Raw genomic sequence first — 15,432 nt, 5'->3', positions numbered from 1 at the left:
TCAGGACTGGACAATCCCGAGGACCTAAATTTGAGTCTCTAGAACTCAGGTAGAGACAGATATGGTAGCACACATCTTTAATCCCAGCACTCTCACAAGTTTCCAGATCCAGGCCTTGGTCTGTCCCTGGAGCTGCAGGCATGGATGCTCTGTGAGTCTTCAGGAAGGAGAGGACAAGAGTGACAGCTAGTGAATGGCACCTTCCTCCCCACAGGATTCAGCTCCCCCTCCCCATCACTTCCCTGACTTCACTTTCTTTTTTATGTTAAATGTTTCCTAACCAGGCCACAGGGGCAGTCTTTAGCCCTTCAACTTGTCATTCTCACTTTCTGACATCTATTTGATCTAGAAACAGTTTCTGGTCACCACCCTCGCAACTCCCCAAGCCACTACAAGGTTCTGAATTCACTCCTTGTGACACATTTATGATCTGGATGTACAGGTGTTTGAACCTCTTGTAGTGTACCAGTGCATGCACGTGTGTGCACATGCATGTCTGTGTATGCACGTGTGTGTTCAGACAGGGTCTCACGGTCTCACTGACCTCACTGAACCCAAGCTAGCTCAGACTCTCAGCCCTCCTGTTTCAGCTTTCTGAAAACCAGAAACAATATGAACAACATTCACCAGATGGTGAGCACATCTGTGCCCATTCTTAGTACTCTTCCCAGCAGCCCCATTCCCTCCGATGTCCTGTTTATCCTGTGAAGGCTTCACCAAGTCTTCACCCTCTCCACTCCTTTTCTTACTTCATTTGCTTATCCAGGCATCAGCCATGAGTTGGTCTGGGTGGATCTGGAGTTAATTCATCTTGTGTTATTTTCTTAGGGTCGCTTTGGTCTAGACGGCTACGGTCATCCTGGAAGAAAAGGCAAGAAGGTGAGTTCCTGCAAAGAGCATTCCAATCTCAGGTCACGCTTTGAGTTCTACTAGACTATAGTGACTTTTGAAGAGGTATGCCAGGGATGATTTTTATGACATGACGCACATAGCGTGATAGAATTCTCTCCCTGAGAAGTAAAGGGCTGGTCTCATCCTTCACTTTCCTGCCTTTACCCCTTCACATGCATGCTCTACACTTACAAGCTCCCAGTGATGGATCCAACCAGCTGCAGGTTAAGACATCTGGGAAAATCTGCATGTGTATAGAACATGTATGAATTCTTGTTATCCCCCTAAATAACACAAGACGATGATGCCTGTTCCATAGCACCTGTAGTTGTAGGTATTGTGTCACCTGGAGACTGAAGTCTAACAGAGGGTGTGCACATGTCACATGTGTGTACTGGGTGGCACCGTATTACATCAGGGTGTTGACTGTGCTCAGATTTCAGTACCTCCGGAGGAAACCGGAACCAACCTTCCGAAGATATTGAGGGGCGATGTAATCCTTTATTTCTTTTAAAAATACATAATATTTTAACTTTTTCTTTAAGAATCTCATATTCTGGTTTCATTCCCTCCTCCCATTTCCCCACTCCAGCTCTTCGAAGATCTCCTTCCAACCTCTGTCTCCTTTTCCTTTCAAGTCTTTAAAACTTACTAAGTCTGTTTATCCTGGCCCATACGTATGTGGGAGCATCTACTGGAGCACGGGACCTCTACTGAAATTGTAATTTCTAGGTGGTGGTGGTGGTAATTGTAAAAACTATTTAGGAATTGAGGACCCCTGGTATTGAAATGTGGTCTCTTAGTGACCTTCTTTCCCAGAGGGATGTTGAAGAAAAACGTAATCGCCTGGCACTGAATGTTATAGAAACATGTTCAATATAGAGAGAGCTGTATTCCTAAAGAAAACTTGTTTTCCTTCTAGTGGCCAGCAACTTAATAATTCCTCAGCTGGGGTGGGACTTGTGCCACTTCTCAACACACACTGTTGTAGTGCCAGGGAAGTGTTAGTGAACACCCTGCCTCCCCCAATAGACAGGATGCAAGGCAAATCACAGCAGGGCCTTTATCTCGGGCCCTTAGCCCACTGCCAATAGGTAGGATGGTTTTGGTGGAGTGGAGCCCCGAATATCTATGTGGTGAAGTTTTATAGAAAGCAGCAAGTCAGAGGTGGGGTGTTTTTAGATTGGCAAGCATCTAATGAGGTGGCTACTGTGATCTCCAGTATAATTGGCTGGTGCTGGGGGGTAAAACCATAAACATAACTTCTGCTTCCCTCTGCATTGGTGGTTGTTAGGCAGGGGGCAGGGCTGGTTGGCAATTAACTTGAAAACCCTGGATTGTTGGGAGAAACTAACCTAGAAACGCTGGTCTGTTGGGATTAGCCTAGAAACTGGCTAGGCTCAGGTTTGGTGTGGGGTAATTTGGAAACTAATGCTAGGTACTGGCCTGTTAGTTCATCTGAGTTCAAGTTTTCTAAAATGGAGTTTGAACCTAAAAGATTTGGTCTCTCACTATAACCTTTATTTATTCGTGTGTGCACACAAGCACTGTGCCATGTGTGTGCATAGGAGGGAGGACTGCTTGCTAGGTTACTTTTCTCTCTTTACCACCTTTGGTTCAGGGATTGAACTTGGGTCGGCAAGCTTGGTGGTGAGCGTCTTTCCCTCACAGGACCATCTCACCAGCTCATTTTTTCATTTCCTGGTCCTCTCTCTGGATTCTTGGTCCATCTCTGAGATGCTGTCTACTTCTATGGTCACTTGCTTCTTCAGGAATGCAAATTCTGGGGTGGGGGTCTTGGTTTTGTGTACTGCTGAGTCTCCAGTGATTACAGGACCACTTGGCAAACAGCAAGAGCTAAATAAATGCCTGTGGGATGCATGATCATTTTGAAGCATGTCTATGGCTCTGACAAGTCGATGCTGCTTCCTAACACTCAGGTTGATGCCCCTACCTTGCTTTCTGTTGGCGCAGATCTCGGGGGCTCTACCCTGAGAAATAAAAATGCCCAAGAAGGAAGTTTCATTAGACTCTGCATCAGAGATGCTGAAGATTGTAAAAACTATAAATTGTTGATCTCTGGAATTAAAATGCAGCCTCTTGACAACAGTTTCTTCTTTCCCGGAGGAATGTCGAGGTAAGACTTAATCACCTGGCACTGAACATTATCTTATTGTCTCTGACCCTAGGGTGAACCTGGATTCCCTGGCTATCCTGGCTTGCAAGTAAGAAGAGATCTCCGTGGGCCTGGCAACTGGTAGGCAAGTGTGTCACCTGTGTGCAATTCTTTCTTCACATTCACAACCCTGCTTTTGCCTTTAAGGGAGAAGATGGTAATCCAGGCCGTGGAGGAGAGAAGGGGGCCAAGGGAATCCGAGGGAAGAGGGTAAGAACCGAAGGGTCATCTGCAGTCATCACAGAGGCTGACAGGGCTAGACTATCCTTGACCAGTCAGTACACACACACACACACACACACACACACACACACACGCAGCATCCTCCCAACCCACCCCTTCTCATTTACATTCAGGGTTGAAATGCAGCTTAGCAAATGGTAACAACGGAGCTCACAGGTTAGAGTTTCAGCTTTGCACTACCAGCCACTCAAGACGATTTGAAGGCATCTCTGTCTCGGTGACTCTAGGGAAAATTTGGAAGGACATTGTCACAGACAGTCCTTAGAAGCAAGTGTGGTTTGTCTGAGTCTTCCCCAAGATTCTTTGGAACTAGATTCTCAAGAACATAACTCCTGTCTTGGTGGACTTTGAATCTAGTGTGCTTGATTGAGTCTCGTGTTAAGAACTCGTTCCTTCGGGTTCTGTAGATTATGATTTTTTTTTTAAATTCTTTTTTGTTTTTGAGACAGTCTCAGATAGCCCATGCTGGCCTTGAACTTGTTATGTTAAGGAAGGTCTGCCTTGGATCCCTGATCTTTCTTCCAGCACTTTCTAAGTGTGCCACTGTGCCCTGCCATAAAGATTGGATCTCAAAGAGCCACAGTCAATGTCAACTCATTTTGAAAAGAGTAACTCTGAAGACTAGGATCTGGTTAGTGTTTAGCTGATGGACATCATTAGAAAGTGAGCTTTGGGCTGGTAGATGGTTCAGGCGGTGCTCCAGTCTCTGTGACTGTGATAAACACCATGACCAAAAGCAAAGGGGAGGAAAGGGTTTGTTCTGCTTATACTTCCAGCCGTCATTAAGGGACGTCAGGGCAGGAACAGAAGCAGAAGCCAAGGAAGAACGCTGTTACTGGCCTGCCCTTCCTAGCTTGCTCAGCTTGCTATCTTATAGAACCCTGGACCACCTGCCCGGGGATGGTATGAGCACATCCATCATTAATCAGGAATATGCCCCACAGACTTGCTTCTGGGATAACCTAATAGGGACATCTTCTCGGCTAAGGTTCCCTCTTCCCACTGACTAGAGCATGTGTTAAGTTGACAAGAACTAACTAGCCCCGTAGATAAAGGCACTTGCCACCGAGCCCAGACCCAGATGGGAAAAGGAGAGAAACAACTCCTATAAGTTGTCATCTGATCGCCACATGTGCACCATGACATTCTCTCTAGAACACATGGACAAACACATGCACGCATGCACGTACGCACGAATAAACATAATTTAAAAATGTTTAAAGGAAAGTCTTCTGGGGACAGGACATGAACTGGTGTTCAGAGCGAAGGAGAAGGAGGGTTAGAAAGCATGAGTGTTCCTTGACTCTGTAATTGTAATTTTTTATCTGCTGGCAGGTCCTGCAGACAGTCAGGTTCGTGCTTGCTCAGCTCCATGCTGCTTGCGGTCACTCTGATCAGTTAACGTCTCCTTGTACTTTCAAATAAAAAAGACAGGCATCGATCCAACCCAGATGATTGGTGCTGTTTTACTTCAAATACCTAGAACACGAGCAGTGAGTCCCTGGCCACCCAAAACCATCCTTGAGACACTGAGGCCCAAAGGTGCTATGGGAATTTTACACAGACCCTCTGTGTAGACCTTGTGCTTTCTGTTAATCACATGCCCTTGAGACTTAACCTTGAGGGTTAAGTGGTCTTTTATGGCTTTGTGTGGAAGTGTGTGTGTGTGTGTGTGTGTGTGTGTGTGTGTGTAACCCATGGACAAGCTGGGGTTAGATAGATAGGTGGGCTAGAAGGGAGTTATCTGGTTCCCATAAAGCCTCACCCCCTCTCCATGGATACATAGTTCACAGGGGCAGACTCATTGGCCTTAGGCATGAAACAGTTTGATGTTTTGGGAAGACCAGTTCTCATAGCCAACAGGGAAGCTTATTCCTTTGGTTTCTTCATTGTAGGGCAGTTCTGGATTTCCTGGGTTTGCTGGAACTCCAGGTGACCAAGGCCCACCAGGAAAAATGGTAATGGGAACCTTTTCCTTTCTTGTTTCCAACCTTGTGCCAAGATGAGTAAGAACTTGATAAGAAGCCTCACTGAAGAAGAAACAAACATCTGGGACATTCAGCAGGTTCAAGGGACCTGGCAAACAGCTTAGCAAACTAATGTCAAACCTACACAGTATTCTAGGTGTCGTTTTTCTCTGAATCCAGAGGTGATCTTGGAGTGACTAGAGGTTTATGGGTCTTCCTGAACGCATAGATTAATACATAAAACTTACCAGAGAATGAGCTTATCAATGCAAACACGATGACCAACACGTAAAGCCGGATGGAAATCCTCATTGAATATTCCATCCATGCTATCTTAACTGAGCTGATGCTGCTACAAGACAGAGGGCTTTTTCGAATACAATGAGACATAGAAAGTCTCGGAAGCTTTGCCCTATGCTCTGCTTTAGAGACAGGGTGGGATAGTTTGCTTCCCTGTGAGAAACCACATCCCCCCACTGCAAGTTGGGGAGGGATTGGTTTATTTGGATTATAGGTTACAATCTGTCATTGAGGGGAGTCAGAGGAGGGACTCAAGACAAGAAGGAACTTGATGGCCAGGACTGAGGCAGAGACCATAGAGGGATGCTGCTTACTGGCTTGCTCCCCTCACCTGGGATGGTAACATTCTAGACCCATCTGTTTAAGGGTGATACTACCCACACTTGGCTGGGACCTCCTTTGTCTGTTGGCAATGAAGAAAATGCCTCACTGACACGTTCATAGGCCAAGCTGAGGTGATTCCTCAATTGAGATTCATCCTTCTGAGATATGCAAAGGGTTTGCATTAAGTTGATAAAAACTAACCAGTGTGTGTCTGTCATTCTGTGAGGCATAACGTATTCATCAGCCAGAAGGGGACATCAGAATATCCCTCACTGGAGTTCAGGGTTTTTACTGGAGAGAATCAACTAAGTAAAAAAAAAAAAAAAACCAATCAGACATCACAGAGGTAGTTCATGGTCATCTGGTGAGGGAGCACAGACTCAGTGGGTTTCAGGACAGTGACCTGCCCAAGGCTACAAGTCACCACCCTGTAGAGTTTAAACAAAGACAGTAACTGTCGAGGCTCCCAGAGGGGCTGGAGCCAGACAGTGGTAATCGGAAGACTTCTGGGAGGTTCCTTCACTATGAGGGCAGAGATGGGGTGGGGATGAGAGGCCTGGAAGAGCAGGAACAGGGGAGATACTGGGACGTACTTTAGAATAGCTTCTGCTAGGACCTGGGCTCTTGAATGGTTTCAAAATTACCTGGTCTTCCAAGAGTCTATGTCCCATCCTCCTGGACTCCCTGGACTCTGAGGTTTGGGCTGTTCCAGTCAGTTACTTTGTCCTCCTTACTGGGCTGAGCAGAACTCAGGGACCAGGAGAGGAGGGCAGCGTATGTGCCATGGTGAGCACTTAGCATCTCCAGTTGCTTATAGAGAAAAAAGTGTTGGGAACCAGAATTCTGCAGTTCTAACTATGTTTCTATTCTATCCAGGGCATCAAGGGCCCAAAAGGCTTGGCAGATAGGACGGTAGGTAAAGACTCCTAATTTGAAAATTCACTCATTTTAGAACATAAATCTTTCTATATCTACAGAGCTAGATTTGTTAATCTTAAAGCTTCTTAATTTTTCCTTTTATAAATTTTGTTAACACTTTAAGTTTATGGAGGTTTCCCCAGAAGTGCCACTATAAAATTAGAATAATATTTTAACCATTAAGTGACACAAAAGAAAATATTGGGGACCTACCTCCTTTCTGAAGAATGCTCTTTTGTAAAGCTAAAAACACTGGTTATAAAGCTATGTATTTTTTTTTAAATTGGGGCTGACTTACAGTTGCTTTTTTTTTTTTCTTTTCTTTCGGAGCTGGGGACCGAACCCAGGGCCTTGCGCTTGCTAGGCAAGCGCTCTACCACTGAGCTAAATCCCCAACCCCAAGCTATGTATTTTTAATAATGCCAATTCACCGAGTAGCACAGGTTTTCATGTCTTATGGGATACTCCAGAAATAATATCGGCAATGACAAGGAGTACTTTTCTCCCAAGTGCACAGACTGTTAGGTGGGGTTGCAGGAAGTGGAAACAACCAAAGAACAGGAAGTGGCAGGGTCTGAAGTCGAGGGGAGAACAAAGGAGGGACGGGTTTCTAACTTTCCCACCTGCTCCCTAGTTCCCCAAAAGTGACTCTGGGGTTCATTACTTATTAATAAAATATCTAGGCCTAAGGCTTGTTCCCTGACTAGCTCGTAAATTATATTAGACCATTTATACTATTCTATGTCTCCTTGGTTTCATGCGTCCAGCTTCCTCTAAGTTCTGGTAGGGAATCCTCCTACCTGACTATTTCCCAGAATTCCCTGCTCTTGCCAGATGTCCCACCTTTGAATCCTGACTCGGTTTATTGGCCATTAGATGTTTATTGGCAAAAGATGCTTCCACACAGCGCACAAGAAATTATCCCTATAAGGGATAAAAACAAACAAACAAACAAACAAACAAACAAACAAACAAAGAGGTAGAATTCCAGGGATCGGGCTATGGAGGTATTTGTCTTGGTCGTCATTCTAAAGAAGTCTAGCAAACACTTCTATAAAAATGCATAAATTGACAGCAGTCCCCAGTATTCTCTCCTGAGATTCCTAGATTTCAACCTTCAGCATCAGAGTTGATCCCCTTGATTTACGAGGCAGACTACAAAGTAAAATGGTGTGCCCTACCTACCTATCTCAGTATCCCATCCTTTAAGTGTTTTAAAGTAGTGGCTGGATCTGGAAATAATATTGTTAGGTGGTATGATCAGCTCTGACAGGTTTGTGGTTTTCTGTTACATATTTAAATGCTTCAGCTAGTACACGTCATTACAAGTCAGGACAATGACATCTGCTCTGCATTAAATGCTTATTTCCTCTCCCTGCCTCTCCCCATCTCTCTACAGCCCTGTGAAATTGTTGATTTTGTGCGAGGAAACTGCCGTAAGTTGTTTGGGAGCTGGCGGTGGGGTGTGGGTGGATCAAGGACTAAGGACCTAAGTCACCTGAGGATTTGACTGAGCCTTGGGAAGTGATTTGTCCATCGTAAAAAGATCTTATAGAATGTGCCCGATCTCCCTTTAAGATCTCTTCCTTGGTGGGCTCTGAAGTGAAATGAAATGAAATAGTTTGAAAGGCACACCATCTCAATAGTGAACAAGGTTGGACCCCCCAAATGTAACCATACACACATACCCGTGCACCCGCGTGAAACAGAGCATGGGAAGCCCTGATCTTTTTATTTCAATCAACAATATTCACAATGACCTTTTGAAAAGAAGCCTGTCCTATTTGGTTGTCATTTCCATTGCAGAAATGGAACTCTGAACCATGAGGTCTTAGGTCTGGCTTTGTCACATAACTGGTTGACACTTCGTGCTCTCTTTAAAAAACATTGTGGGCGCTCGCCCCCACAGAGAGCACACACCTCTCCTCGCTGGCGATAGCAAAAGAACACTGAGTTGAAAGCTCTTGTGTAGAAGTTTGGGCTTTCTCCACAACCACTCGCCTTCTTGCTCAACCTTCTGGCTTCTGTCCACCCCCATCCAGCTGCTGTTGAAGGAGAGTCCAGGATCCATTTTGACAGGGGTCACATAGAGTAATGCTATCAGCTTGAGTAGCAAGGAGGAATTGACCATGTAGAAAGTCAAACCCCTTACATCGAGGAGCACCACAGGGTCAGAAGCAAATAGAAAAGCGAGAAAAAAAATATTGGAGATAGAAGCAGCAGAGTCAGGGGAAGGGCTCAGTGCCCTTGCTATGCCATGTGAAGGTTAAAGTTGCTGCTGCCTAATCATTTTTATATATAAGCATGGAGTAATTTTTAGAGAGCTAAATCTAAATGTTTAAAAAAAAACCCTTTGAATTGAAAATAGGCAAGAGACATAAAGAGTCAGAGAAGAAAAAAATTACAAATTAACAATGCACCTGTGAGAATATTCACCCTCAGTAGAAATGGAAGATGAATTAAAAGTATGATATGCTCTTTATGGTCCTCAAACTGGAAATATATAAAGCCTGTTACATATACATACATACATACAATATACATATATGTGCATATTTATTTATATAGTTCTGGTCTTTAGAGATAGGGTCTTGCTAATTAAGCTATCTGGTCTGAAACTCTTTATGTATACTGCAGTGGCTTCAGACTTGCCATCCTCCTGCATCAACCTCGCGAGAGCTAGGAATGCAGGCTTGCCCCACCAGGTCGAGGCTTCAAATTGGAAATACTTTTGAAAAGTCAAAATAATCCTTACCACTGATTTGAGGAGAGTATGACTGTGACTTGTGGGACTATAAAATAATGCCCAAAGAGCAACTGGAATGGTCACGTAACGGGCAGACTGTGACGGGCAGACTGTGGTTGGACAGACAGGCACAGATACTTGTACGTGTGTGCTCACACTGAGGGACACTGGCTGAAGAGACCGTAGGGCAGCTACATAGTAGAATATATGACAGCACTTGGCGTTTACCGATAAAAACAGTCCTACCCAGGGTAACAAGATCCAGAGTCAAATATACTTTAAGCTCCAAGTATTACAAAATAAAAGTATTTTTATGTTTGGATACATAGATGGTGAACTAAGGATAATCTTAACTTTTAATGAGCATGTGTTATGCACATATATATGTATACGCACACATACTTCACATAAGATATACATATAATTATATATTATTTATATTTTATGAATATGTATGAGACACACGTAAGATGCAGCTTCAGAATAGCTTGGTGCTTTAGTTGGATTTAATTTTAGTTGAATGCAACCAAAGTCCTCAATGACAATGGGGAAATGTGTCTCTCAGGTCAAAGCTGGGGTCAAATTCTGGGATGTGGCAGAGTCCTGGAGTATGCATTCCAGGGTTCCAGGATGAAGTCTCCTTGTAGTTTCTTATGTGTCATTGTGTGTGTGTGTGTGTGTGTGTGTGTGTGTGTGTGTGTGTGTGTGCATGTGTTAGTTGCTGTATTTCCCAAATTATCTCATGCTGCGAGAAGTTAATCAAGCTTCAGTCATTGAATCTACATTTCATCCAGCCTGGAAAGGAAGGGAGAGAGGGACAGAGGGCAAGGGACAAAGGGCAAAGGGCAAAGGGCAAAGGGCAAAGGGCAAAGGGTGCTCTTGCCTCTCCCTTTTAGGCTACTAAATAATGGGTTTCATTAGGATATAAAGATGCTTTTGCAAAGTCTTACCATTTTTCTTAGTCTGTGTTATCCAGAATGCAGTAAGCCAGCTAGCCCAGTGGAAGCGTGACCTTTGTTTCAGACGGCCACATACCCAGTCAGAAATTGCAGTCCTATTATAATGGGGGGAAAATGGGCAAATAGTTGGGGTTTTTCCCATACCAGAGAGGAGTATCTAGAAGGTCATTTGGATTTCTCAAGAGAGGATTTTTCAAAGTGGATATGGTTTGAAACTCCAAATATTTGGGAGACTGAGGCAAGAGGGTTTTACACTCAAGGTCAGCTTCAATGACACAGAGAAAGCTGTCAAACCAAAAAAGTGTATTTTATATTGAAATATAAATTGCCCATATACAGACACTAACAGTGTCTTTTCCCTTCCAGCTTGTTCGATAGGTAAATATCGCACACTGTTTTCATAAGCCCTCACCCGCCTAGCCGCTGCCCCAGACATCTCAAGTCTGTATATCCCCGTGTCAAGGTATTTCCAGATGCCCAGCATTCCCGACGGAAGTGGTCTTTGCCTTGGACATGTCCAACGACGTCTCCCAGTCAGACTTTGAGAGGATGAGAAACATTTTATTATCTCTGTTGATGAAGCTGGAAATGAGTGAGAGCAACTGTCCCACTGGTGCTCGAGTGGCCATTGTTTCCTACAACATGAGGACAGATTATCTAGTGCGCTTGTCAGACCATCGGGGAAAAGCTACCCTTCTACAGGCTGTCAGGAAAATCCCCCTGGAAAGGTCATCTGGGTTCCGAAACCTTGGGGCCACCATGAAGTTTGTGGCTAGACATGTATTCAAACGTGTACGCTCAGGGTTTTTGGTGAGGAAAGTAGCCGTGTTCTTCCAGGTGGGTGGAAATTATGACGCAACCTCTGTCAACACAGCCATGCTGGAGCTCCATGCAGCGAACATTGTCACAGCAGTAGTGACCTTCACAGAGGACCACAACCTCCCAGATGCCCTGCTGGTATGTGAGATGTGGGGAGGGCTGATGGGAAGAGGTGCAAGGCCTCATGGGAAGGGGTGCAAGGGCTGATGGGAAGAGGTCCTGGAGTTAGTCTGGTTTTTACTCCTCTACCAGGGATCACATGAATAGTAAGAGTGGTTCAGGGGAAGAATTCTCCAGAAATTTCTGAATATGGGAGAGATGAGGGAGTCTCAGTATGGACACTCTTGACAGAGCTACTAGAGACCTAACAGGCTCTTAGGAAGCACATGAACTGTGTTAAGGGCCTCACAGATGTTGTTGCATGTAATGCCCTCAAAGCTCTATTAGTTAGGCCTTGGTGCTCTCCACTGCAAGAAAATCAAGGCTTAGAGAAGGTAAGGATATTTTTGTAGTTAGCAGCAGACTACAATCTGCCATTAAGCTTGTGCATTACAGTATGCTAAACTAACACCAGAGATTATCCACTTTGGCATCCTTCCTCCTCCTCCTCCTTCCTCTTACCTGTACAAAACCTTATGTGCCCTTTTAACAACATGGAAAAATGCTTTGCTTTTAAAGCACACACATGAATGGATTGTGTCACACACACACACACACACACACACACACAGACACACACACACGTGTATATACATAGGCATACATGTAAAAGCCAGAGCTCGACCTTGGCTGTCATTCCTCAGAAGCTAATTACCTTGTGATTTGAGACAGTGAGACAGGGTCTCTCACTGTCCCGGAGTTTGCTCAGTAGGCTAGGCTGGCTGGCTAACCAACCCCACTATTCTCCTGACTCCATATCTGCAGTGCTGGGATTTTAGGCTTGTGCCATTATCTGGATTTTTACCTAGTTACTGAGGATCAGAACTCAGGTCTTTGTGCTTACACGGCAAACACTTTGCTGACAGAGCAAGCCCAGATGGATTCTTACCCATTTGACTCCTCTATGACCAGGATGTGATTTAAGATTCAGAGCACCTTTGGTGTTTGTAAATTCTTTCCTTGTTCCTTACCAAGCCATACAGCCCATGGTAACTACCCCACTGACTTTGATCACAAGCAGTTAACTCTTGCATATTCTGAGTCTTGATATAAATGGAATCACCCCTTAGCTAGTCTTTCGTATCTGACTTCTTCCAGCCAACATGTCCAGTCTTGCTCATCCGCATTGTGTGCATGAGTACGTTGCCCCTTATGTCAGTGTGGTGTTTCAATGTGCGTAGAAAGTAGGAGTTGTCCCGATGTCTAGTCTCTAAAGTTTTCTAACTAAAACCTATGCGATACCTGCTCACAGAATTTCTGGGACAGTTCATCAAACTGAAGGTTGATTTTCTTCCACCGTGTGTTTAGCCACGTGACATTGCCGACACTTGACCATTTCTGACCTGGAGAAGTGGATATGTCACCTGGCTCTCCTTCATAACTAATGGATTCAGCTGCACCAGACCACTTCATTTTCTCTTGAGATAGAGTTGTGCAGCAGAACGCCTAGGTGAGAAATTTGGTTGACACGCAGTGCGCGTGTCTAAGAATCAACGCATAAGCTTGTGACGGCTTGCTAACTGCCAGGAAGGATGGGCAGCCATCTCAGGTGGAGGAACAAAGAGAAAATGAAGATACGGAGTTCTTTCTTGTTCTTGCTGCATCCTCTGGCCTGGGATGTCTGGACAGGGCAGGCCGCTGGGGGAAGTTCTCAGTGACTTTCAGAATGCTTTGATAAAGGCAGAGTATAGAGCTAATGACTTGAGGTAGAGATGCAATGGCTTTTTCACTTTCATAGGTGCCGAGGTGCTTATAGGCGCTCTCCTAACAGTTGAACGGTCCGGGTCTCACTTTTCTTGGCTCCGAAATGCAACACTGGGGTCCGAGGACATAGCTCAGTTACTGGGGCAGTTGCCTAGCATGTGTAAAGTCCTGGATTTGATCCTAGCCCCGCATAAACCGAGGAAAGTCGCGCATGTATGTAATCCTAACACTTGGGAGGTAGAGGCAGGGGGGTCAGAAATTTATAGTCACTGTTGGCTACGTAGCAAGTTCAAGACCAACCTGGGCTATGGAAGACACTGTCTCCAAACAACCAAACCAAACTAAACTAAAACAACAAACTACCTGAACCGCAAAAGGCATGGAGAGGGGCATCTGTAGCTCAAATCGTTAGCTTTATTCTCTGCCTTTATCAAAGCATTCTGAAAATTACTGAGATCTTCCCCCAGCGGCCTGCCTTGTCCAGATATCCCAGGCCAGAAGGATGCAGCAAGAACAAGAAAGAACTCCATCCATCTCTTCATTTTCTCTTTGTTTCTCAACCTGAGATGGCTGCCCATCCTTCCTGGCAGTTTGCAAGCCATCACAAGCTTATGTGTTGATTCTTAGACGTGTGCACTGTGCTACCGTGTTAAGTAAGCTCCTATCCAGGTATAACTATCAACACATGTATTCCTCAGCCCCTGACATTTCGAAAGCGACACCGTGTGCAGTCACCTCCCCCTGAATGCAGCCCTGTGCTGCTCTCTGACAGGCTGCTGGACAGCTAGTGTTTGCTTCTGGTTGGTAGGTTCATCCTTAGTCATGGCCTGCTCACCTCTTCACGGTGGGTGTGCTTCAGGGTGAAAGCAGGAAATGCTCTGTGGGGTGAAGTTGCCAGCTTGAAGACACTCGACACTCCATGCTGTCTCTTTAGCCTCCCTCCTCTCCATCCCGTGGACATGCTCTTGCCCCAGGCTGCATGCAGGGAGACAGCTCGGCATTGTGAAAATTTAATGGTTTAGAAAAGATGCTAAACGGTGCTTGTCAGTTCAGATGTGACAGATGACCTTGCTGCTGGTGACACTGGCAAGGAGAGACATCGTCAAAGTGACAACGGCGTCTTCAAGGCCCCTCAGCCCTTGTTCTTCTCCAGTGGGTACACCGCAGCCCTCCCTCGCTCTTTATTCTTCACTTGAGGGCAATCTACTGATGGCAGTGGGGTTTATCTTGTGATTCGTCTTCTGAATGCGTTGCCCAAAGGCTGGCTGACGCGTGTAAGACTTTTTTGTCTTTCACCTCTGAGTTTTTGTAATTTTCAGAACAATCCCCAATACAACCTCTGGGCGAATGATGGTAGCTCAAGGTGAAAGGATTACACAAACAGGCACGCTAACTTCTTAGTTCATTAAACACACTTAGAGAGTGTCATGCCTATTGGAAAGTTCTTCTCCTTATCCATGGAGTTGTTTCAGTCCTAAATGAAATGGCGTTATTGCGCCTGAACCCACCCCCGTGCCCGATCCCATTGTCATCGAGGTCTTAACGCCTCAAAACGCAAGTCTTCATCTGATTATCTTCTTAGAGCAAAGAAGCTGAGCGTTAGAGAGAAAGTGCAAGGCTCTGGATTTCATTTTTCTCTCTGAAAAGCCTTGCACAGATTCCCTTGAAATGTCGCCTAGGAAGATAGCTCATGTTTATTGATCCAGCCACCGTTCCAAGCCTTTATTGATTCACTTAATCCTCAGAACCCAATGAGATAGGCAGTATGATGAGCCTGTTCTTCAGACAGTGACACCGAGACACAGCAGTTAAGTGAGTGTTCAAGGTCTGGAGCTCTCGAGAGCCCCAAGGCTTTGAAGTCAAAAGTTAAAAACACTAAACAGAGACCTTCCAGGTTCTCAGTCCTTTCTCTCTTTTAGGGTATTTTATCTCTAGAGTAATATTAGGGGTCCTAGTTTTACTCCTTAGCAAATCCAAAGACTGGAAGGTCCGCAGTCACAGAAGTCCTCTCCCTTCATACATCATCAGCTGTAGAAGATGAAGAAACTGTGTCGTGTGTGTGTGTGTGTGTGTATGTGTGTGTGTGTGTGTGTGTGTGTATGTGTGTATGTGTGAGAGAGGTAGAGAGAGATAGAGAGGTAGAGAGAGAGAGAGAGACTTCAATTTTGATGTAATTTTAGAATTTGTGAAAGTCATATAAAGACATTCGTTTTGTGTATGTGGAGG

The 15,432-nt window shown here is 45.0% G+C and overlaps 2 protein-coding genes across 4 annotated transcripts in view; one reads left to right on the top strand and one right to left on the bottom strand.

Moving 5' to 3' along the window:
• Positions 1-15,432, bottom strand: part of Rpl29 (ribosomal protein L29) — an 893,235-nt gene that overhangs the window by 415,409 nt on the left and 462,394 nt on the right. The window lies entirely within an intron of this gene.
• Positions 1-15,432, top strand: part of Col6a4 (collagen, type VI, alpha 4) — a 116,344-nt gene that overhangs the window by 77,961 nt on the left and 22,951 nt on the right. For both annotated transcript variants that reach the window (XM_039081569.2, NM_001412226.1), the window contains 8 exons: positions 829-879; positions 3,081-3,116; positions 3,215-3,277; positions 5,206-5,268; positions 6,778-6,813; positions 8,219-8,255; positions 10,891-10,902; positions 10,988-11,481. In XM_039081569.2, the coding sequence (XP_038937497.1) occupies positions 829-879; positions 3,081-3,116; positions 3,215-3,277; positions 5,206-5,268; positions 6,778-6,813; positions 8,219-8,255; positions 10,891-10,902; positions 10,988-11,481 (792 nt within the window). The remainder of the gene's footprint in view (positions 1-828; positions 880-3,080; positions 3,117-3,214; positions 3,278-5,205; positions 5,269-6,777; positions 6,814-8,218; positions 8,256-10,890; positions 10,903-10,987; positions 11,482-15,432) is intronic.

This window comes from Rattus norvegicus, chromosome 8, assembly GCF_036323735.1.
Source record: "Rattus norvegicus strain BN/NHsdMcwi chromosome 8, GRCr8, whole genome shotgun sequence".
Lineage (NCBI taxonomy): Eukaryota > Metazoa > Chordata > Mammalia > Rodentia > Muridae > Rattus > Rattus norvegicus.
Note: the sequence above shows the minus strand (reverse complement) of the source record. Positions and strands in the feature narration are given on the sequence as shown.